Here is a 25,695-nt window from a genome sequence, read left to right as displayed (position 1 = left end):
CTCTCACACATGGCATCTCTGTAGTCACTTCCTGACTATTAAAAAGTCTATGAGCAATCAGGAGTTCATTCTGATTAATTATGCAGCAGCTACATTAGCCATTCTAGGGAGGATCTACCCTCTCGGAGCTGGAAAGCACACTTACTGCTCTGTTCCAGCACCTAGAGATACCTGATGGTATCACAATACACACACACACTTAATTGACCCAAACAAGGTTAAGGCTGTTCAAGACTGGCCTGTTCCTAGTGGCGTTAAAGGCATTCAACGTTTCCTTGAATTTGCCCATTTCTTTAGATGCTTTATATGGGGGGATTCTTCCATGGTAGCCTCTATTACTACCCTGACTCAAAAAGGGACTCTGTGTAGCTTGTCAGCCCAAACTCAAGATTAATTTGAACGGTTAAAAATGGCCTCTGCTCCTGTCTTGGCACACCCCAATCAAAATTTGTCTCCCATCGTTGAAGTTAATGCATCGGAAACAGTCCTTGGAGCGACCCTGTCACAGTGAAAGGGCCCCAAACAGTTAATGCATCTGTGTGCCTTCTTTTCCTATAAACTTTCTATAGCTGAAGTTAACTATGGGATGGGTAACAAAGAACGTTTGGCAATTATGACAGCTCTCGAAGAATGGAGTCATTTGTTAGAAGGTACTCTTCCTACACAATCCCTGCAAGGTCTAACCCCAACACATCATATATATTTGTATCAAAAAGAGTGCTGTTTGGTGTGACCAAATGTATACAACAAAAGACAAAAAATCCCAATGCTACATCCAATATAACAAAAAATATATATAGTTAAATACTTAACTGTTTGTCTTCTCATAAGTAAGAGTCATTTAGTTAAACTCTTTGGCCAAAGCATTATAAGTCTGCAGCCACGTAACGTCCAATATGCAGGTCCTAACATTACCTGTGAAAATTCTCATTTACCTCTGCAATGGAGTGCACTCCTCCCCACTTTTTAAGTAGTTTTTTTCATGCACCTGTAGAAGACATCTCTATTGAGACATTTCTCTCTCCATTGCAGAGTTAAATGAGAATATTCACAAATAGTGGTAGGACCTGCAAACAGACCATGCCTTTGCTGGACTGCAGGCTTGTAAGTCTTTGGCTAAACAGTTTAACTAAATCACCCTTACTTATGAGAAGACAAAGTTAAGTATTTAACTATATATTTTTTTGTCATATTGGATGTAGCATTGGGAAGTTTTGTCTTTTGCTGTAGAAGGTGCTCTTTATACAGTAACGGTTATTCCCGATCGTAAGAATATGGAATAACTGTGTACTACCTGTCACCTGAATCCAAGACAAGCCAGGTGGGCATTGAACTTTACTCACTACAACTCTGTAGTGTAATTCCGTCCTGGGACTATAGATAGTAAAGCTCTGTCATGACAACATAACCGTCCCATCAGCACTGTTTTTTTTGCACACCACTAACCTTAATAGGTGCATCCAGGAAGCTATTAAATCTGACCCAGTCCATCTGTCGGGCATTAGCCGATCCTTCTAAGGAGAATCGTGGATGCCTATTTTTTTAAGGGGAGGCTATATATTCTAGAAGCAGGCAGTGTGGAGGCAGGATGGTGACACGAGAACAGAGCAACAAGTAGCAGCATCTGGAGAAAGATGTGCTGTCAGAGAGAATGTGAAGCTACACCATTAGGTCTACATTTATCGTTGGTAACGACAAGAAATGTGTAATGGCGATTATCTAGATACTGTTAATATGGACATTTTGCAATAATTATAGGAAGATGTCAGAGATAAGACCATGTTGGATTGTAAAATAAAGACCAAATCTAGCTTTGTCCCACCCATCAAATTAAATCGCAATGTAGAGATCTTTGTTGACTTGGTTGATAAAGATGAGTAAAAATGATTTTGCTATTTTTTCCAAATAAAAAAAATCTCAAAACAGCCATTAGGTGATTATAAAACTGCCCGATAGGTAAGGCAATATAGTTTTAATGAGTGGGAAGTATTACAAAACTGAGATTTTAAGGAAACTTGATGTAAATAACTATTAAAAATTAATGTCGGACCCCATCGATTTGATTAAAGGTAAACTCCATACTACTCAAATAAAAGGCCTGGATCACAGACTTATTAATAAGTCAGAAGACAATTTTATGAAAATAGATCACACAAGGGTACCTACCCCTTATTATTATATTATATATTATTAGCCCTCCGGGCACCCCATTGTGCTAGGAAAAAAATAAGTTGCTATATTGATTAAGTGCCAAGTTATTTTCTATTGAGTCACAATACCAACTACATCAATACCACAAAAGGTGGAGCTGAAAGCAACTGAGCATTTTTTAGGTACACCACTTTAAATATTATACTAGATTAATACTTTATTTATTGGATTCTGTTCCTTCCAACAACTATTTTGTCTTTGATGGTAAGTACTACCTCCAGATACAGGGGACGGCAATGGGTGCAATGTGTGCCCCGACCTATGTCTACTTCCACCTGGGCTGGTGGTAGCAGCAGGTATATAGTATCTGCAATCTCTAATAGACCACACGTGAAAGGTACTGAAACTTAACGGTCTAGGCTGGAAACTGTTCTTGATGAAAAGTTAGAAAGTACTCAACTCAAATTTAACTGGTAAGGAAGAGTTTTGGAACATTCTGTACAATCCCGCGATAAAAGTAACATACAGTATTGGAATGACATCTAAACCTCTATTTGCAACTGGAAAATGTGTGCACCAAATAAATATGTACTTATTACTTTTGAATGTTCCTAGTGTGAAATGTTCCATTCTTCTACAAATATAACATACTGTATATAACTTAGAAGCATAATCTTTTATTTTTTGATATAAATGTAATTTACCAACTGCTTCAACTAATTCCAAACATCTGTTCTCACCATGTTAGATAATGTGCAAGATGGTGATATCATTCCTAGGTATAAAGACTAAGTTAGTGTTAAAAATAAGTAAATATGTCTATCAATATATATTAGTACATAAAATGTATAAATGTGTAACACCCTCACCACCGGCCAACAGAAGAGGGGCCACACCAGTGTCCTATGTCTCTATAGTAGTGTAGGTCAGGGGTGTGCGCTCTTCCCCAAGGCATTTAAATGAAATGCTGGGGGAACGTGCAAGGCCTCTGCAACAATCCTTGTCTTCGGCAACGCAACATCAAATGATGGCGCGGGGTCATTTGACGTTGCCTAAGAAAAGGTGTCACGGTAGACCAAGCTTATTAGCACTTTAATTACCGGGATCATTGATTGAGAAAAGCAGAGAGATAAAATAAATTGTATTTATTCACCTAAGGAACGTACACAACTATGTTACACAAATTACAGGAAAAAGACACACTTACTTTGGAAATTGGGATAACAAAGCTAATCTTTTTTTAGTTGCAAACTTTTCATGCCTGTGGCCTGCTTTTGGATATTGGTCACTTATCCTCTGAGAAATTTAGACGATTTACTCAGAGCTTGAACTCTTCAAATAGGACTGAATCTCAGGAGAATCACACAAGATGGAACTGATGAATCTCTTTACATGATAGAACTGATGGAACTGCTTTTCTAACAGACTGCGTGACCTTTTAAAAATTTCACCGGTCCTATTTCCATACTGTACAGCCAATCTCTGGCGTGGGAATTTTATCCCTGGCCACTCACACACTTTGCCGGGTGGATAACTCCTGACATCCCTGGCTTCAGAAAAGTGACAACGCTTGTGCCCGAACCACCATTTTGCTCACTCACTATTCAAACCCACCCACCTGTCACTGGGCATATGGCATTCTGCTTTCTTAATGAATAACGATCAGTCTGCCTCACTCCTGCCTGTGTACAAAAGGTTTAACACCTCTAGAACAAATGTCCCTTTGAACAGAGGACACAGCCTTCCCTGCTAAAACAACAGCTCGCACCTCTGGGACCTCTGAGGCTTTCAAGTCCTGGCTGTCTCTGAGACGCATAGGCACCGAGCCTGGTAGTCATGACTTCGAAGTCCCAGTTCATTTACAGGTTATCAATATATACACATTAAACTATACCCATCTAATCAAATATATTGTGTCCTGTCTTGTGCGGTAAAATATACACATTCTGCTGCTACAATGTGTTACAGTTTATGCAGGAAATAAAGTGCAACCTTAACAGTTCCCCTTACACTCGCCATTAATCTCTTACACACAGCAACTGGATCTTTAAACATATTTCAAACCAATACAAACCTAAACCTCTTATTTTAATAAAACAACCCTCAGTCTTATACCTAACTGGAGTGTGGGGATATACATTAACCCCTTGTGTCCCCATGTTAATAAAACAAACTTCCTCTATACCAGGAAACCCTCTGCCTCACTTTTACCTATTCCTGCTCTGTGCTGAAGCAGGCCGTCCCAGTGGTGAGTCGCAGGAATGTTTTCAGGATGGGAGTTTGACTGGAGCACTGTGCTCTAGTGCATCCAAGAATCTTACCTGATTCCTGGGTACACCTTTGGGGAATCCTGTAACTCTCGCACCCTGATACATAGCAACATTCTGCAACCAGTTTCTCCGTCAAACCCACCCTGAGACTTACCTCCTTAACATCTCCTGGTCCCAGCAACTCTGGAAAAGGTTAAAACACAAAAATGGCAGTTCTCTCATATTTTGCACAGTCACAGTAATGCATACACAATGCCCAGGCCCAAGAGCTGACACTCTAGGACCCCAAAACACAGGTCAGGGGTAACCAAGTGGACTCGACCTTTATTATAAGCCTGGTTAACCCCTTCCCTGCCACACAAGGCAAGACATCATTTGACTCCAGAGACCAGATAAGGAAGGGGGGGAGGGGTGCGCGAACAGGGAGGGAAGCAGGCAGGGAGGTGCAGTGGGGAACGATTGTGCACCCCTGCTGTAGGTGATGCTCAGCGTAGGTGATTCTTTTACCTAGTCTCTCAGGATTCTCATTTGCTATTTTTAATTGGTCTCAATATATATATTTTTTTCTATTGAAAAGGTCAAGGCTTTAAATCGAAGAATGGTTACATATTTGAGTTAAACAAGAGTCATTAATGGCTTGAGATTGTTGGCAGCTATATACAAACACACAGCCCTTTTTTATTAATAAAAAATGAATCCTTCTACATGCTTATACAGATAAAACTATGTCTACCAAATACCACCAGAACAGTGCAGCTTAAAGTCACCAAAATACACTGTAGAAGTCTTTAAAACAATAAAAAACAAAACGCGATAAATTTGTAAAAATGTCAGGTTTTAAAGATCAAATTTTTAACATATAAAGAATTGAGGCTTAATAATGTAAATGATTATACATATGCATTTAGCTGCTCATTAAGGTCTCAACAGCAACTTAGGTAATATAGTGAAATAATCAGGGCTGTGTTCCATGGCACATTTTTTATAAAATGCATACTGGGGTCTATTAAAAAGAATTACTAAAATTTATTTTAACAATATTCCTCCACCATCAAATGCTACTGGAGCATTTCAAAACAAAGCATACAATTAGGTAAAAATAAAGTAATTTGTACAAAAAAAAAAAAATTTAGTTGGGCAAACTTCAGGGAAAGGATTGTTGAAACTATAGTGTGCAAATAACCTTAAGAGTACAAAGTTGGTGCCACATTTACATAGACCAACTATGACGGTAATGACAGATCTTGCAAAGTGTAAGAAATATTGCGTGGTAAAATGTGACAATGGTGTTACAGTTTGTGATCTCAATATTTTCTCACATAAGATGCTATAAATGTACTCTAAATAATTCAAAGGATATTTAGAGCAGAAATACATGCTTTCCAGAAGGAGAACGTGTCAACATTTCAAATGAGCCAATTAATGTTAACAAGGCTATGACGAATGACTTCAATTCAGTTGGGAGTGTGAAGGAGATCAGTGAAAACAAGGGTTTGCTTCAGAGCAAGAACAAGTAGGTGTGCTTCTGGAAACCCTGGGGTTCAAGTAATATAACAATTACAATTTTTTGTGAGCATCCCTGCTTAAAGCTGGTGACAGCTTGTTTATTACTTTTTTAGTCAGATGAATGGGGAGCCATTTATGGATAGCTGCCTCATCTACTGTAGAAGTATGACGTAATAAAGCATCAAGAAATTCTACACACACGGGTTGTAGGCATTTTTGCAATATATGCATTAGAATGAACTGCAATAATTCTGATAACAGTCAGGGAAATGTAACCGATTCAAAGCTATTACAATATATGACCATGTGCTATGGACAGTCCAAAATAGAAGCACATTTCTATACTGTACTACTATAACTCACCCCCATAACACAGGCACGAATGCTGGGATTCACTAACCTACAACACAGGTTATCTCACAATGATTCCACGGTCATTGATTTGAATGAACCCATATGATGTGAGAATGCGTATCGGAGGATAATGTTTCACCCCCTCCCCCACCAGGTAGCCTATGCATACAGCAATACATGAACATGTACAATTCACTTTTCCATTATGTCTGCTAATTTTAACATTTCTTTAAAGATAGATTCTATATTAATATTTTAAATTTATATGCAATTCAATATATATTCTAATGAGCGAATACCACAGAGCATGCTAAGTGGGCGAGGGTTGGAAAACTGCACTAAAATAGTTCAATCAGGAAATCCCCCCAAAAGAAACAATAACTGGTCATTTGAATTCAGTTTCAATATATAGTATACAATTTCAACAGTGTACACATTTGACCATGGTTAAGAGCACCATATTAACGAAACCATATATGTAAGGTAAAATATTGCACGTAGGCTTTTACACTCAAAAATCGAATCCATAAAAATAAATTCCAGCCGTTTTGTCAAATCAAACCTGTAGTATCAAAGTATGTCTGAATAATCTGTGGCTACTCAGAGCAAGAAATAGTAGTTATGGCATATTGACGCTGCTACAATTTAAAAACACTAACCCTTGTAAAATGTTATACGAGTTAAAAGAAAAATGTGACACTGTAGTAGTTTTGACATTTATTTTGATGTTTGTACAAGTTTTACAGAATACTGCATAAATTGCAATGTAACAACTATAGTTGAGCTATACAGCATATAGAGAAAATTTACCATGGCAGCTATTTTTAATGGATTCTAAGTAACACCTAAAAGGTTCTCCAGCATTTAAAGTTTATACTGGAAAAACAGAAAATGTAAGGTAAATGGTATAGAAAACAAATCATACACATTTTTGTACAAAGCTTCTTCCCTTTCACCAGTGTCCATGTGAAGCATTGAGAATTGCTTAAAAAATACAGATCTTCTTGTTTTATATACACTCACAAAGTCATCTGTCACAGACAGGCAGTTGTAACTGGCATTCTGAGTTGGATGTAGTCTTTCTACCTCTTTTTTTTCTCACTCTGATGCACAGATATAGTAACAAAACAAATACCAAAATAACACAAGCACTCAAAAGAATAATCAGAATAACACAAGCACTCAAAAGAATAATCAGAATAACACAAGCACTCAAAAGAATAATCAGAATAACACAAGCACTCAAAAGAATAATCAGAATAACACAAGCACTCAAAAGAATAATCAGAATAACACAAGCACTCAAAAGAATAATCAGAATAACACAAGCACTCAAAAGAATAATCAGAATAACACAAGCACTCAAAAGAATAATCAGAATAACACAAGCACTCAAAAGAATAATCAGAATAACACAAGCACTCAAAAGAATAATCAGAATAACACAAGCACTCAAAAGAATAATCAGAATAACACAAGCACTCAAAAGAATAATCAGAATAACACAAGCACTCAAAAGAATAATCAGGTCACCATAGTGAACGTTCATTCAGGGCTGTTTCTCGAATGCAAACAACAAATAGATACCTGAAAGAAAGACAGAAAGGCATTAAGGTGGCAAAGAATTTCCAGTGGATGATTATAAAGCAGTATTATCATCTATTCATGGTAAACGTCATGGAAATATGAATTGTTGTATGCTATATTTCTTGTAGTATCTTAAAGAGTAAGGAAGGGCTACGTTATAAAAAATAAGGATTTCAAATAGAAGGCTTCCCCTTTTAAATACACCTTAGCATTTTTCAAGTTAAATTACTTAAAGGTGGTAAACCTTGTCGGACCCATTTTAGTAATGTTCTACCTTGAACGTTGTCATCAGTAAATGGATAGGATGAAGAAAAAAATTAAAATAATAAATAAACATTCCGTACATATAAACAGTAAAGCAGAAAAAAAAATCCAAAACTGCCAAGAGGACTTCTGTGATGTTTATTACTTGCATAGAACAACTCTCCTATCCATTGTGTATGAAGGGGCCTTGAGATTAGTCATCAACTGAGACACATGCTGAACGTCTACGAGACTTTCAGTCAGAATGGGGTCCTGAGTGTAAAATGTTTTTAAAACATGTCCCGAAGATAAAAGGCATGTTTATAGCAATGTTCAGTTTTTAGTGAGAGAATATGTAGCTTTAAAAACGAAATCTGTTACAGAGAAATTATACATGTATAAAGAAGCAGACACTCCTATCTGTATATGTATTCTCAAGTCTTCAATGTAATAATTGCTCACAGTCCCCCAGGTGTACGGATTAGCCAATAAGAAAAACTAGAGGTAAACACTTACTTGTGGCATCCCATTCAGATTTGCTTAAGGTACCCTTTAAAAGAACAAAACATGTTACAGGTAAGGTACAGAAGACACTGATCGGCTTGGTTATCTCGGTATAAACACACAAATATGGCATCATTAAAATTATTAAAATGGGACACGTGACAATGTTGGGCTACACGACTTCTTTTTAGTAACATTTTCATGATCGGGTAATGCTAGAGTATAAAGTACTGCCAGGTACAGAGACAAAACCAATGTATAGTTGCATCGTCTTCTTAAAAAGAATAAGGCAAACACGTACCAATGGTAACCGGACCTGTCCACTTTCCATCAACTTTTTTGCATGTTCATAATCATCCATTTTATGAGAGATTAATTTGGAATTTTCAGCTGCAGGGTATTGCTACAGAAGGGGGGGGGGGAAGAGACAGGTTAGTTCTATTGTTTTCCTGTACATTACATCAGCAGCAAAACCTTTACTGTTAGACGGATTCTATTAGGGACAGTAAAGGTCAAGAGAGAAAATGTCATGCTCGCTCAGACAATTATATGCAATAGCTCAACTGGAAGGTAGGACTAGCAACTCCAAAATACAGGTTTACCTGCTTTCCTTGTTTCTGCATATAACTTGAAGAACATATATTTGTATTTGTTTGCAGCATATCTTATTTCATCCACAAATCAGTAGACTTTAAAAATATTATTGGTGATATTTCTCAAGCTGCTAACCCAGCATTATCCTATGTGTGCATTTTTTTTTTAAATAAATCAGTTCTGTACTATGAGAATATACTTGTAGCATTTTTTTAAACAACTGAGTTACATTTTTAATGTCTTATGATATAACAGGATTTTTTTGTTTCTATTAAAACCATTTACAAAGTCACAGATACTGAGCCATTTAGTGAACCCCCGAGCTGAATGATCACAGGAGAACGGATCCATCTGCAACTTGGCTAACTACTTATCACTGTGTGGATTGTATTGATGCACATATTAAAGGGAATTTTATAATCTCACACCCCCCCCCTCTCTCTCTCTAGCTCCATAGCATAATACTGCATATAAAATGTATTAAGAGAAAATAGAGTAGTCACCAGGACTTGCACTCACAAAGTTAAAAAAAAAAAACTTTTGTTCGAGACAAATCTGTAAGCTGGCATGAACAGCTGGAGGACGAATCTGATGAAAGCACATAGACGGTAGATGCCAGAGTTGCTCAGGCTTTTAGCGGTTACTCATCTGGGGCAATGCGATCCTCAGCAGAGCTCACTATTCTCCCCTCATGCACGCCTCCAAACTGTACGTCAATGTGCCACGACGTCCCACGCGTTTCGTCATGGGGGTGACTTCAAGGGACAATTGGCTAGTGACTATGATAGGTTTATATAGTCTGCACAATATCAGTATAAATGACTACATTTGTGTATATGTGTATATATGTGTATATGAGTATATGTGTGTGTATATATATATATATATATATATAATCAAAAAATAAATAGATGATACCGTTCTGTGGCTAACGAAATGCTTTTATTTGTGCGAGCTTTCGAGATACACTGATCTCTTCTTCCGGCGATGTTACAATGAATGAAGCAAGGATAACTTAAAAACAGTGTCTCTTGGAATGTTATCTGTGCTGTTCCTTCCCCCGTGTGGATGTGTTTTATGGCTAGAGGTGTCAAAGGGTAACTGAAAGCAAGTGAAGAAAGAGTGTGTATGTGTATCAGTGTGAATAAAAATGAATGGAGAGCCCACAGTATAAACAGTGCTCTACACAAGGTGTGTGTGGAGTGAGAGGGATATAAATGGTGTGGGTGGGTGGGTGATACCTCTACATGTATATATATATATATATATATATATATATATATATATATATATATATATATATATATATAAAACCTGCTGTCAATCAACGTCGTGCACAGGCTTGAAAGTCAATCAATCAAAATAGACAATGACAATATGGAAAATCACAGACTTTACAAACACACTGTAATTATTGTCTTCTGACTGCTTTGTGTAAACCAGTATAATTGCTAATCGTGTATGCTTAATGATAAAATGCATAAAATATAACAAAGCTAATAAATAATAGCATAACATTTAGATGCCTCGGAACCCCAAATTAAACAACATGATATGCATCATGATGAATTTGTTTCTGTGTCAAAGGGGAGAGGTAAACTAATAGAATAAAAATTAAAAATCTAAAAAAGCATAAAACCGATAAATTATGCAAAATGTAATAATGACAGGTGGAAATATGATTCTAAAACAACTGCAATAATATTTATGCTGAGCACGAGTCATAAACCTCGAATATAAAAAATAAACAATATCAATATTAATTATATAACACTAATGAGCATTAATAGGAGATAATTAGCAGCAGCAAAGGGAAGAGGAGACTAAGCTGAAGCGACAGGGGCACACAATGTATAAATGTATTACACTACAGTAAGATACTGGTGTCTATGCACTAGTTTGGTCCCAGGGGCACCAGAGTGCCTAAACAGTAAATCCAATAGGACTCACGAATGCAGAGTGTCTTGAACCTGTCCCCTCCTAGTTTAGAACTGGGGACAGAATCAATACTAATAATCCTAAGACTAGCGGGATCTTTTGAGTGTACAGTTGAAAAGTGTCATGAAACACGGTGTGTGGGGACCCCTCTTATCGCCCGGCGGTGCTCCAAAAATCTAATACATAGAGAATGTTTAGTACGTCCAATGTATTGGATGTTACATGCACAAGACAAAGTGTACACAACATGTGTTGTTAAACAGTTTATGAAACTTTTGATAGGATACTTTGACTCATTGGATCAAGACTCAGACTCTACTGCACTTCTAATTCCATCTTTGAAGACCAATCACGCCGACTGATGTCTCAGTTTGCAATGAAGGGTTATGATTCTGATCTAGTCCAGGACTCTCATGAAAAGGTAAGGGCCATCGATAGACATCTCAGAGAACACGGCAGTAAGAAGATTTAAACAGTCAAACTTATACATGAGGTGTTAAATTCATCACTAAATTTAATGGATATTCAAATAGGATAATAGAAGTTCTTAATCGGCATTGGAATGTGTTTGTGTTTTATCCACATTTGAATAAGCACCTAACACCAAAAGGTGCCGGTTGTCTTCCGTAGAGCAATGAACATTAAGAATCAACTAGCTCCTAGCAGATTAAGAGATTCAGAATATATACTGTGAACTGTAGTTCTGCCCCCTATGGGAATCACAGATGTGGCAGGTCAAGATGTCTCATGTGTAAATAGCTCACCACTGGTAACTCCTCTGTCATCTTCCAATGGATCAATGCATCCTATCAAAAAGTTCCATAAACTGTTTAACAACACATGGTTGTGTACGCTTTATCTTGTGCATGCAACATCCAATACATTGGACGTACTAAACGTCCTCTATGTATTACATTTTTGGAGCACCGCCTGGTGATAAGAGGGGTACCCACACAGTTTCCACAATACTTTAAATGTACACTCAAAAGATCCCGCTAGTTTTAGGATTATTGGTATTGAATCTGTCCCCAGTTCTAAACTAGGAGGGACAAGTTCAAGACACTCTGCACCCGTTAGTCCAATTGGATTTACCGTTTAGGCACTCTGGTGCCACTGGGACTAAACGCGTGCATAGATACAAGTATCTTAGTGTAGTATCATACATTGTGTGCCTCTGTCGCTTCAGCTTAGTCTCCGCTTCCCTTTGCCGCTGCTTATAGTCTCTTATTAATGCTCATTAGTGTTATATAATTAATATTGATACAGTTTGTCATACTCTAGGTTTATTACTCGTGCTCTCAGCATAAATATTATCGCAATTATGTTTCATAATCATATTTCCACCTGTCATTACATTTTGCATAATTTATCGGTTTATGCTTTTTTAGATTTTTAATTTTTATTCTATTAGATTACCTCTCCTCTTTGAAACAGAAACAAATTCATCATGATGCATATGTTTAATTTGGGATAAATGTTATGCTATTATTTATTCGCTTTATGTTATATTTTATGCATTTTATCATTAAGCATACACGATTAGCAATTATACTGGTTTACACTAAGCAGTCAGAAGACAATAATTACAGTGTGTTTGTAAAGTCTATGTGATCTTCCATATTATCATTGTCTATTTTTGTTATTGATTGACTTTCAAGCCTGTACATGACATTAATTGGCAGCAATTTTTTTTTTACAAATGTAGTCACTTATACAGATATTGTGCAGACTATATAAACTCATCATAGCCACTAGCCAATCATCCCTTGAAGAAGTCGACGGAACGCGTTGGACGTCGTGACGCATTAACGTACAGTTTGGAGGCGTGCACGAGGAGAGAATAGTGAGCCCCGCTGAGGATCGCATTGCCCCAGATGAGTAACCGCTAAAAGCCTGAGCAACTCTGGCATCTACAGTCTGCGTACTTTCATTAGATTCGTCCTTCTGCTGTTCATGTCAGCTTACAGGTTGTCTCTAACAAAAATTTTAACTTTATGTGAGTGCAAGTCCTGTTGACTATATGTTCTCTTAATACATTGTACATGCAGTATTATGCTATGGAGCTGGCGCTTGTTTTCCGCTTTGATTTGTAGGTATCTATGTGATCAGACTAGATCACTTAAGAAGCTCAAGCCTTCGCCATAAACGGATTGTTTCCTGGACCTGGACATTTCATCATTATACCTATTGGGACTCGTTCAATTTAATATAAAATCACCTTCAACATCACATTTATGAATATATTCAATTTTATTTTCATCACATATATCGATACACATTTATTTATATTATTCACTTATCTTTTTTCACAATTAATACACATATATACCAAGTTAGCGCTATTTGGTATTGTATTATATTGATATAGATATATAGATATAAACGGCAGCTTGGAATGCGGCTTTAAACGTAATGGAAAAAAAAAACACAGAAGTTTCTTTGGAAGAGAACACAATCTAATACAATACATTTGATAGAGCAAAAGCCGTTAATTAAATATGGCATAATTAATTAAATGGTCTCTGACTCAGGAATAAGATCCTGGGGAGCATGGTAGAAACCACACACATTTTAATTACTTGTGTAACTATGGATCAAACTACAATGCAGCCTTAACTGGATGCACAATTCACAGTGAAATACGCTGTACTCATCTTTACATTAACGCTGGCAAAGTTCAGGAGGCTCATTACATTCCAAGCTGCATACATAGTAACAGTTGTTAGGCAAGTTAAACCTTTTGAGAAATTAAAAAAATGGCGCACGTGTGTATGTATATGTACGGTATATATTTCCAGAGGAACACAAATAAGAAACCTCAGCACAGTATTACTAAATTATGTTGCACAAGGGAATTGTCCGCTACAGATCACTCCTTGGATCAAAACTCTGCCTGCTGTATGCTTCAGCCTTTTCTTAGAAAGGAAGGTTACGCCAGTCTTTTCTCAAAAGTACACCAACCATTATAGAGTATGACACTAGTCCCACGTTCTTAAGCACTGAACACAAACGCTACAGCGTCACTGAATTGACCGCTATTATATCTCACATGTTGGGTGTGTCTTGACGCACAAGAGTAATAGGAAAAAAAATCCTTGGCGCATAAACGTAGATTGACTAATTAACGTCAATAGATTTAAGTATGTAGTGGTCACCGAGTTTCCTGAGAACAAAGCATGTATCTATATATTTCGTACAATTTACATTTATTAAAAACAAATTAAAACATATTTATCACTAAATCAATAATAACACATTGGCATGCCCTGACCTTAATAAAGCGTATAGGTGAATCTAATAGGTATAGTTGCAGCTGATGTTAATGTCCAGAATTTTAAGTAGATGTTATATTGGACTATGGATATCCAAAGAAGAAAACAATATTTATTGTGGTTGTTATATTTCAAATTCAGAGGATGAAAAAATTCCTTGTAAGTTTTACATTTGTTGAATGTTGCTTAGTATTCCTTATATATGGAGAAATTTGTTGGATTAAGTTGAAAAATAGTATAATTATTGACTGAAGAAGATTATCCATTTTAGTTCTGTATATAACACACTTGGTTGTGTATAGTAAATGGTGAGATTACCTTTAAGATGTTTTCTTCTATATATTATATTTCATCAAATCTGAGATGCTGGGATCTTTAAGGCGATTTGTTCTATGTATAGTAACTTGTCAGTCACCTTAATAGTCTTCCTCCAAATCTCTGAGAGTTTTTTTCTGAAAGCAGTGACACCGCAGTTTCCCAGACTGCTATCGCTGCTGATCCATGCCTGGCTGTTTTAACAGAGTCTTTATACAAATTCGTCTCACTTCAGGAATTTGCAGCTTGAAAAGTGATCTCCTCAGTGCAGTATTAACTCTGTCAGCTTTTTTCTTTGCTTTCCAACTCCAACACTTGGGTTCATAGCTTCAACTCCAGCGGCCCGCCGGCTCATCCGATGGTGCGTCGTCCGCCAGGTACTGTGACACCTCTAATCGTCTGCTTCAGCAGATTGGGTGCTCAGCCTTCCCCGGCGAGTGTGCTCCAGCTCCTGGATCAATCTGTTGGTGTCCTGGCTTCCTCGCTACAGCTGTAGCTAACAGGCAGCAGGCAGACTTCCACGTTGGTTGGCGCCAAAAGGTAATTGAATCTCAGATGGTTGCAATCGTAGGTTCTACAGGTGTTTGCAGGGGTCAGGCTTCTCACCCTACGCGTTTCTCCTTTCGGCTTCCTCAGGGGTATAATTCCTACTTCATCTTGTACTTTTTTATAAATGATTGAGATCATTTACCCAATTGTTGTAGGATTTATGATTTGCTTCCATGTGTTTAATGTCCATTTCTCATCAAATTTGTATATTTCCCAACATATGACACACTTCAGTATCTGATTTTTGTAATGTACGCTATCATTGTTATAGTTTTTACAAAGAAAAGGAATTTGATGATTTTCAATTGATTGATTATATTCATTTGGTAATCTGTTTTACAATATACAACTATGTCACATACATATATATATACATATATACAGTGTTCGACAACTATATACATTTACACACCCGGGGCGAGTGGATTTAACCCCCGGGCGAGTAAATATTGGCCCAAGCAGCACACGTGTATTTTTTAAATTTCCCGCGCTCGCGCTGCTGTTTTTCCCGTGCTCGCGCTGGAGAAAAAAAAGCCGGAGGCGGCTTCCTGTTTTTGGGGGAGATTACCCCGCCTCCGGCTTTCTGAGCAGTGCCTTCGCTCCTCCCCCGCCTCTCAGCAACTTTCCCTCCACAGCGCTTCCACTCCTCCCCCTTCCGGCAGCCAGCCCCTTCCACACCTCAGGCCCCTGCAGGGCCATCTGTCACCCCCCCTCCCATCGGGCCATCCGTCCCCCCTCGCATCGGGCCATCCACCACCCCCTCCCATCGGGCCATCCACCCCCACCCCCCTCCCATCGGGCCATCCACCCCCCCCCCTCCCATCGGGCCATCCACCCCCCCCCTCCCATCGGGCCATCCACCCCCCCCCTCCCATCGGGCCATCCACCCCCAACCTCCCATCGGGCCATCCACCACCCCCCCCCCCCCACACCAATCGCTCCCGGCCTCCGTGACCCCCCCTCACCCCACGCGTGCCTCTCCCTGCTCTAAGCAGGGGAAATCCCCTAACCCGAGCCTCTCCCTGCTCTAAGCAGGGGAAATCCCCCAACCGGTGCCTCTCGCTGCTCTAAGCAGGGGAAATCCCCTAACACGAGCCTCTCCCTGCTCTAAGCAGGGGAAATCCCCTACCGGCCCTTCTCCATTCTATCAGGGAATACTGCGGCGGCGTCGGTGTCCGCCTCTGGAGGGGGCGCGGCCCCTTGCAGAGGCCCTCCTGCCGTGCTGAGGCCCCCGCTGCCATGTGGGACCCCCCTGCCTTCCAGAGGCCCCCGCTGCCATGTGCGACCACCCCTGCCTTCCAGAGGCCCTCCTGCCGTGCGGAGGCCCCACTGCTGCCATGTGCGACCCCCTGCCTTGCGGGTGAGTGTTTGTGTGTGTGAGTGACAGACTGTGTGTGAGTGTGTGTGAGTGACAGACTGTGTGTGAGTGTGAGTTTGTCTGAGTGAGAGTGGGTGTCTGTGTGTCTGAGTGTGTCACCCTCTCTCCCTCTCCCTGTGTCACCCTCTCCCTGTGTCACCCTCTCCCTGTGTCACCCTCTCCCTGTGTCACCCTCTCCCTGTGTCACCCTCTCCCTGTGTCACCCTCCCTCTCCCTGTGTCACCCACCCTCTCCCTGTGTCACCCACCCTCTCCCTGTGTCACCCACCCTCTCCCTGTGTCACCCACCCTCTCCCTGTGTCACTCACCCTCTCCCTGTGTCACCCTCTCCCTGTGTCACCCTCTCCCTGTGTCACCCTCTCCCTCTCTCTCCCTGTGTCACCCTCTCCCTCTCTCTCCCTGTGTCACCCTCTCCCTCTCTCTCCCTGTGTCACTCTCTCCGTGTCACCCTCTCCCTCTCCCTGTGTCACCCTCTCCCTCTCCCTGTGTCACCCTCTCCCTCTCCCTGTGTCACCCTCTCCCTCTCCCTGTGTCACCCTCTCCCTCTCCCTGTGTCACCCTCTCCCTCTCCCTGTGTCACCCTCTCCCTCTCCCTGTGTCACCCTCTCCCTCTCCCTGTGTCACCCTCTCCCTCTCCCTGTGTCACCCTCTCCCTCTCCCTGTGTCACCCTCTCCCTCTCCCTGTGTCACCCTCTCCCTCTCCCTGTGTCACCCTCTCCCTCTCTCCGTGTCACCCTCTCCCTCTCTCCGTGTCACCCTCTCCCTCTCTCCGTGTCACCCTCTCCCTCTCTCCGTGTCACCCTCTCCCTCTCTCCGTGTCACCCTCTCCCTCTCCGTGTCACCCTCTCCCTCTCCGTGTCTCCCTCTCCCTGTGTCACCCTCTCCCTCTCCCTGTGTCACCCTCCCTCTCCCTGTGTCACCCTCCCTCTCCCTGTGTCACCCTCCCTCTCCCTGTGTCACCCTCCCTCTCCCTGTGTCACCCTCCCTCTCCCTGTGTCACCCTCCCTCTCCCTGTGTCACCCTCCCTCTCCCTGTGTCACCCTCCCTCTCCCTGTGTCACCCTCCCACTCCCTGTCACCTTCTCCCTCTCTCCCTGTGTCATCCTCTCCCTCTCACCCTCTCCCTGTCACCCTCCCTCTCCGTGTCACCCTCTCCGTGTGACCCATCCTCTCCGTCTCCCTGTGTCACCCTCTCCCTGTGTCGCCCTCTCCCTCTCTCTGTCGCACTCTTCTTCGCTCTCTGTCGCACTCTCTCTTTGTCTCTCATTCTCTCAGTGTGTGTGTCTCTCATTCTCTCGCTTTCTCTGTGTGTCTCTCTTTCTCTGTGTGTGTGTGTGTGTGTGTCTCTCTCTGTGAAGCGCCGACGTCCAGACACTGGTTAAGGGGTTCAGGAAACTAGTCATTCACATCTGGCTTTTATTTCTAGATCCGACATTGACACACACACACACACACACACACACACACACGTAACAAGGACTAATTGTAGTATAATGTAATACAATAAATACATTTATGTCAAAAACGAATGTTGTTCTGACTAGGAATTTATTAAATGTATTTTATTTATATATTTTATTTTAAAGCGCGGTTGGGGGCGGGACTAGGGGCGGAGTTGGGGGCGGGACTAGGGACGGAGTTGGGGGCGGGACTAGGTGGCGAGTAGATTTTTTGGTTGGGCGTGTAGATTTTTGGGTGATTTGTCGAACACTGCATATATATATATATCTATATATACATATACATATATACACATATATACACACACACACACACACACACACACACACACACACACACACACACACACACACACACACACATATAAACACATACATACATACATATCTTTTTGGAAAATTTATACTTTTTTAATCAGACATAGATAATAATGTATCGTTGGTATTTGGTTTATATGCATACATTTCTTCCTTAACACTAACATTAAAAGTTTTTGTTTATTCTATTTGTTTTTCCTTTCTCCGAATTTGCTACAGTTGAAGAATTTGTTGCAAGCTTTTAATTTGTGGTTGTCTAGCTGTTTATATCAATGCTATACATAGTATCCTTTATAATAAGATTTGGAAAGAAAGGGAACTTGTATTCAATATAGGCAATCATTATTTATGCCTATATTATTAATATTTTTAGGAGCCTTATATCAATATCTGCTTGTTATGTAAACTTATTGTCCCTCTGGACAGATTACATAAAAAAAGAAAGGCACCGAAGGGACAAATAATATATTTGGATATTTTTCAAGGAAATATATCCATGATTGTTAACAAAAATTGCGATTTTTAGCACAGAAAAGTATTGTATTAATCTATGAAACTTTAATATTGTATTACTTATATATTCTTTGAACATCGTTGATACTTATAGATGTTATGATCTTTATCAAAAAAGTACAATTTCTATTACATATTTGTTAGAGTAGCAGAGAGGAGAATAACTCAAAGGGGTCATTTCTTGATCTAATCTATCTTACTAAGGAAATAGTGAATACATAAAAAAAAAAAGTTTTCTGTTCATATTTTTGTAACAAAGATAGAGTATTCCACAAATGATTTTTGAGAAACACTATATATAATTTCATACATTGCAAAAAATATCATTCCTGAGTTTTGGTAAAAATTCAGCTCAGACAGAATTCTTTTGTTCCATATTTTAGTATGATTATTAACCGATTATTTTTTATATAATAGTTGATCTATGTTATAGTTAGATGGAGGATCTTCGTCTGCTTTGGTACATATTCTTAGAAAAATAAAGCCGATCTAGACTTCTACATCTCTGATTTCATGTATGTATTTGATTTTGTATGTCAGTTGGCACTTATAGTAAAGCTAGGTTCTCTCGAGAGGCTATACTCCGAATACTAGAGGGTTCATAGTACCGTTGTTTATGCTAGTCTGTTCTCTTACCAATCAGTACATCATCACAATGTCGTTTCTCTCAGAGTCTGAGTGTTTTACTGCAAGAGTATGAGACAGTATCAGGTTTGTTTACAATACTAGAGTGTTCATACTACACAGTTGTCTGTGCTAGTCTGTTCTCATAACAGTAGTGTTATACTAATGCAATATCATTGTGGTAATTCTTCATGAGTGAACTTTATCCAGTAGCTATAGTATTTATACTACATTTTATTGGACTGCCTGTTCTTGGAGAGGTAGTTTCAGACACAATTGGTGTGTTTAGTACCCCACTGTGGGATATCTATTGAGAGACATTACCCCTTTTGTATCCATTGATGTTTGGCTTATGCTATTAGGGAATACCTGTTTGTGACAGGGGTAAAGGAAGTACCTGGATCGGTTTGATCTAAGGGAACTGGCCAGAAGAAGGGGCTAGGTGCCCCGAAACGTTTGTTGCCCCCCTTATTCCCCATCTCTTTTTTGTGTTTCCCTTTCCCCAGTTAGGATTTTTTTATTCTATGTAACGTAGTAGTATTTTGATGTGCCTAGCAGTTATTTACGTATCATGGATATGTAATATTGTTGTTTGCCTTGTACAAATCTTTATATATCAGTAAATATTATATTTTGACATTCCATCTCAATCATTCTTTTTTGAATGCTGGGGACAAATTATTTGTTCTATTCTTTAAAGGCTTGTACTTCCTGTTTTGTGATTTACTGATTACTTCCTGTTAACTGTGAAATTTCTGGACTTTTCTATGTCTTCCTCTACAAGTGTTTATAAACATCTCTATAAATGGACCACAACAACAAATGGGGGGAGGGTTTTAATTGTTTTTTAGTGACTATATTCTGTGGCAGTTGTATTGGCTGGAATAATTGGATTTCTGGCACTGAGTAAGACACTGACTGGCACTGAGTTTGAAGCATTGGATCCTGGTTCAATTCCCGGTGTTGGCTCCTTGTGACCTTGGGCAAGTCACTTTATCTCAGGCACCAAACACATAGATTGTAAACTCCACGGGGCAGGGACCTGTGCCTGCAAAATGTTTCAGTAAAGCGCTATGTAAAACTAGCAGCGCTATACAAGAACATGCTACTAGGCTGAGCATAGTTCATGATTTGATGTTAAACAGTTTGTCAGTGTACACGTGCTGACATAGTTATAAAACTATTTGGTGACATTCAGAGTGGAGGACTGCATCGCTCAGCTAAGCAATTGCTAAAATCGGCCGTGGAGCAAGCTGTTGCTGTGTGGAGTGCTATCTGTCCATTTGACCCAGGGTGGTCTGAATGCCTACCACAAAGGCACTTATGTAAGTGTAATACTTTGTGTTTTTAATATTAAAAAGCAATATTATACTATTTTTGCTTTTTCCTTTTGTATGTGGATTTCCCTTCCTTCCTATGGAACAATATTGGTGTTGATCCGGAGCATCTGTCCGGTTATAACAAAAGTTGGTTACTTCTAACAACCACGACGTCTGTGTTTCACGTTTAACAAGTGAGTGCAGATTTTATAGATACTTCAACATTGACTGCATTGTTGTGTTTGACAATATTGCACTATTTTGGTGTCTATATTTATCCCCTCTATGTCCTGATGAGATTTGCGCACCTGCTATTCTTTGTCGAAGATCTACATAGGTCTGAAATTTGTTCAGTTTGCTCGATGGAGCAAAACTTAACCCCTTTCTTAGTAATGATTGATGGTTTGAATTAAATTCAAACTTAGATTAACGATCCCTGTTTCTTTTGCTGTCATTCTTTTTGTTTCTCTTAGCTCCTCCTCTGCATCCACTGTTTATTTCTTTCCTTTTTAATGCCTGTGATGGTGTTGAATTTACTCTCCTTTTTTGGTACCGTTTGTGGCTTTGCTTTCTGCCAATATGTTCCTAGTCCTAAAAAAAGGTGGTTCTTTCTTCCATTGTATTTGGGTTTGTGCAATCCTTAACTCATACTCTATTATCATGATACCTAGAATAGTCTGTCTGTCCCTTTCTCTTTGTTCTCCCCATCCTCTGGCTGTTCTTTCTGATGGTTTATAGCGATATTCCCTTCCATGGTAGTTCTCATATCTATCCCTTACTGGATATCTACTATACCCCCTATGACTTGCAATAGGAGTCAGATTGGCATACTTTCTTTGTTTATATTCTGTGTGTATATGTTTTCTGCCCTGGACTGACTTCCTTCCCTCTAATCTGGTCCTGCTTTCTGGTTCTATGGGACCTTCGTCATTGTCTGTATTTTTTTCAACATTGCTTTCTATCATTTTTCCAGCTTCGGTGGCACCTATTTTCATAGTCTATCCTATCCCTTGTAATGTTTTTCTTTTTCATTTGCAGGATACCAACTTCTATTTTGCAGAGTTTCTCTTTTAACTCTCTCTCACAGAATTTAAATCCTTCTGATTCAGAGAAGGGTTCTAGTTTGATTTTAATTTCTGTGTCAATTTGTTTCAGCCAAGTACCCGTGTGTGCTATTAACAGTTTTACTAGTTCGAATGAACAATGACCAAGTGTATTGTGCCATGCAGTGACGCACAAGAGTGACTACTTTGGCAGCGGTAATCATTTTAAAAAATGACACCTCTGCAAGTCGGACGTCTGGTAAAAAATCCAGTCACATAATACCCACTGAGGTTTAAATTCCTTTACCTTGTGAGTGAGCAATTGGCTGTGCTTTTTATTAAAATGTGTTTGCTTCTATTTTACACTATGGAGCATGCGTTTCTCAATTTTGATAGATTGTGTGAAAATAGATATACACACACACACACACACACACACACACACACACACACACACGATTTGTAACCAGGGTTGCCAACTGGGCCCAATAATTTCTGTTGGCGGCCCTCTTTGTAACAGCTGTGCTCTCTTTGTATCACACACAAAACAGAAATGACAACTGAAGTGCTGTGAGAAGAATGTTTTCAGAAGACGTGGCGGTGTTAGATGGAAGATTGAATTAGCATTCCTGCTGTGCTTTTCATATGTTGTATTATTAATCTAATGATGCACTAGAGAAATAGAATTTCCTATAGCATTAAACGTGTTAACAAATTACCTCCAATGCCTGCATTTTTTTCAATAGCATTTTCTGTTCGTCATTCTTAACCTTCTCTTCAAAAAACTCCTGAAAGGTCTTTTTATAGACTAGTTTCATTTTATACTTCTTTGCCATCCTGTAAAATAAATAGATTTGTTACTTCCTCACACAGTTCACATTTTAAAATGTATTCATTTTTTTTCCTTGCAAAGATAAGAAAAATAAACAGATTTGCTGTATTTTGAATTATAGTGACATCTGATGGTTGTCAGTAAAACTGCAAATATTTTTTTGCATTCTTCACACAAAGCTTTGCAGTATTCAGTATAGAAACTTCTCTAATAGCGCGTCTGAGATCAGGTACATTGTAAGGAACCCCAACCCTCTTTAATAAAACCCTCTATGCCCAGGACGTAATTGAAAACGAGAGGTACTTCCTGGTAAAACATTTTATAAATAAATAAAAAAATAACACGTCTGAAATCAGATGCATTTTAAATTATTCCATATTTGGTATAATTTGCCAATGACCTGCAAATTGCATGGAGCCCTTTAGAGATGCCCGGGGAACCCCCAGTTGAAATAACACTGATGTATAGTATCCAGTATTCCAATTGAAGCCTGCAGATATGCGTTTAGTTATTTTGGTCAGCTTCTGGAGTTTGTAATCTCTTCCGACACCCAAATATTCATTTATACTGTTCACAAACATGTTCAAGATAACTGACAAATGGGTTACTATACTGTACTTGCTTGTTCAAGCTGCAGACCAAGCAACATGCCATGTGTCTTTATTTTTTATTTTTTTATATATAAATCAGTTCTGTACTATTCAAAAAAATGCTACCAGCTAAACAACTCTGAATGACAGTTTTAATGTATTATAATGCAACAAGCATTTGTTGTTTCTATAGCAAACATTTACAAAGTCACATCCCCTTCCTCTTCTGAAACAGGCTCTGGCACACCCCTTTTTGAGCCCTGGCCTCGCTAGCAGTGCAACAATTTTATCTAGTGACTGCCTGGTCACATGATCTTCCCCACATAATTTTGCATCTTTGGTCCTCTTCTGCTTCACTGACAACAATTTAGTGAACCCCCAAGCCGAATCTTCACCGAGCATTCACAGGACAACGGATTGGCAACTTGGCTAATTACTTATTGTGTGGGTTTTATTGATACATATATTGAGAGGCGGGCGGGGAAACGGCACCCTTTTATATGTAAAGCATGTGACATTCTTACCTAAACTGGCAATCGTTTGGTACTCCTGTTCTAAATCTGTATAAAGGAGATCCTGATTGTGTGCCTAACTAAATGGCTGCCTTTCAGTCCAATCAATCCTTCAGTCAGTGTAACTCAGCAGCTATAATGTATCCGGATATTACTAAAACAACATTGTCTATTGTTACAGTTGTACAGCTCAAACTGCTGACAACAAATTATCACAAACAGGAAAATGTTACAAAGATCTTGTGCTGCTGTGAAAGTAGTAAAGCCCGTTATAGAAATCAAAGGACGCTCAGAATATTGAAAACCATTAAAAATGGCATTACAAATTGAATAAAAAAATAAAACAATTTTAAAAATCATTTTTATCTAATACTACAGAACAATCTGATTAAAAAAATAAAAAAAAACAACGATTTAACATGTTTTGCCGCTTTAAGCATGTTACTGCCAAAAGCACATTTTGCTTCTAAGCCCAATATGTGCAAGAAGGTCTTGAAATACACTATTGCATTTGTAGAATTCCAACGTATTACTAAAGGGCTTGGTACGTTGTGTGCTTAGTGCCCTGCTTTTTATTGCAATTAGAAAATACACATTCTAGCTGGCACAGGTTTCCCACAGACTATATTTGCAAAGCACAGATATGGTTGCGATTTAGGTATTAGATAGTTACATAGGAGATGAGTTTGAAAAAAAAGATGTCAATCAAGTTCAACCTATGCTACATGTAGACCACAGATACTTGTTCTATATTTATGTTTACAGTATTGTGATCCAGAGGAAGTCAAATAAAAAAAAAACACAATGCCGTCTCTAAGTTGAAAAAGAAATTCCTTCCCGACTCCAAATAATGGCAATCAGATTTCTCCCTGGATCAACATCCTTCCCATGTTTACTTATCTGGGATATCCTTTCTATAAAGATATCCAACCTTTTTTGAACATATCTATTGTAGCTGCCATCACAGTCTCCATGGTTAATGAATTCCACATTTTAACTGCCCTTACTGTAAAGAATCCTCTCTTTTGTTGCTGGAAAAATCTCCTTTACTCCAACCTTGAGGTATGACCCTGTGTCGTTTGTACTGACCTTGAATTAATAATGCTTTTGAAAGCTCCTTGTATTGTCCCTGAATATATTTGTATAGTTATCATATCCCCTCTTAGACGCCTCTTTTCTAATGTAAACAAATCTAATTTATTGTCAGATTTTCCATCCCTTTTATTAATTTGATGGCTCGTCTCTGCACTTTTTCTAGTACCATAATAATCTTTTTTAATGGAGTGGTTCCCAAAACTGTTCCCTGAAAACTCACCTCTTTAAAGAAAGCCTACCTAGCATACCCATACCACAGGTAATATGGTTATTGTTAACCTTATTCTCCTTGCGGGTACCGGATATCCAGTGTGATGGATAATCCTGGTTTATGTCAGGATTCAATAGATATATATGTTATATATAACAAGGGACTTTACATTTTAGTATCTTACCCAACAGACGCAAGACATTACTATCTAACCAGGTATATGGCACTACCACTATTCAGCCATTTTTGAGAGGTAATAGACATTGGTAGATATTGGTTATCTAATACTATAACTAACATTTAACAGAAAATGTATGAAAGTAGGGTTCTCTAGTTAACCCTGTATGTTTACTACATATTCCCTGTAAATATTGGAAACAGAGTGATCATTAATATTTGATCCCCTCCTTACCCAAGGCATTGGCTGGTGATAGATACTCAGGTCACCACACTTATTTGCACTGGATCCAGAGTCCATCCACAAGACCTCTTACTAGGATCACAGTTGCATCAGAGTGG

At 39.1% G+C, this 25,695-nt stretch overlaps 1 protein-coding gene across 3 annotated transcripts in view; it reads right to left on the bottom strand.

The window, feature by feature from the left end:
- Positions 1-6,985: 6,985 nt before the first annotated feature.
- The window catches only part of RNMT (RNA guanine-7 methyltransferase), a 38,906-nt gene continuing 20,196 nt past the window's right edge, over positions 6,986-25,695 (bottom strand). For all 3 annotated transcript variants that reach the window (XM_075585425.1, XM_075585426.1, XM_075585424.1), the window contains exons 8-11: positions 22,656-22,773; positions 8,917-9,018; positions 8,628-8,661; positions 6,986-7,868 (exon numbers count right to left, since the gene is read on the bottom strand). In XM_075585425.1, coding sequence (XP_075441540.1) covers positions 7,831-7,868; positions 8,628-8,661; positions 8,917-9,018; positions 22,656-22,773 — 292 coding nt within the window. In that variant the 3' untranslated portion in view covers positions 6,986-7,830. The remainder of the gene's footprint in view (positions 7,869-8,627; positions 8,662-8,916; positions 9,019-22,655; positions 22,774-25,695) is intronic.

This window comes from Ascaphus truei, chromosome 2 (assembly GCF_040206685.1).
Source record: "Ascaphus truei isolate aAscTru1 chromosome 2, aAscTru1.hap1, whole genome shotgun sequence".
NCBI classification, from domain to species: domain Eukaryota; kingdom Metazoa; phylum Chordata; class Amphibia; order Anura; family Ascaphidae; genus Ascaphus; species Ascaphus truei.
Note: the sequence above shows the minus strand (reverse complement) of the source record. Positions and strands in the feature narration are given on the sequence as shown.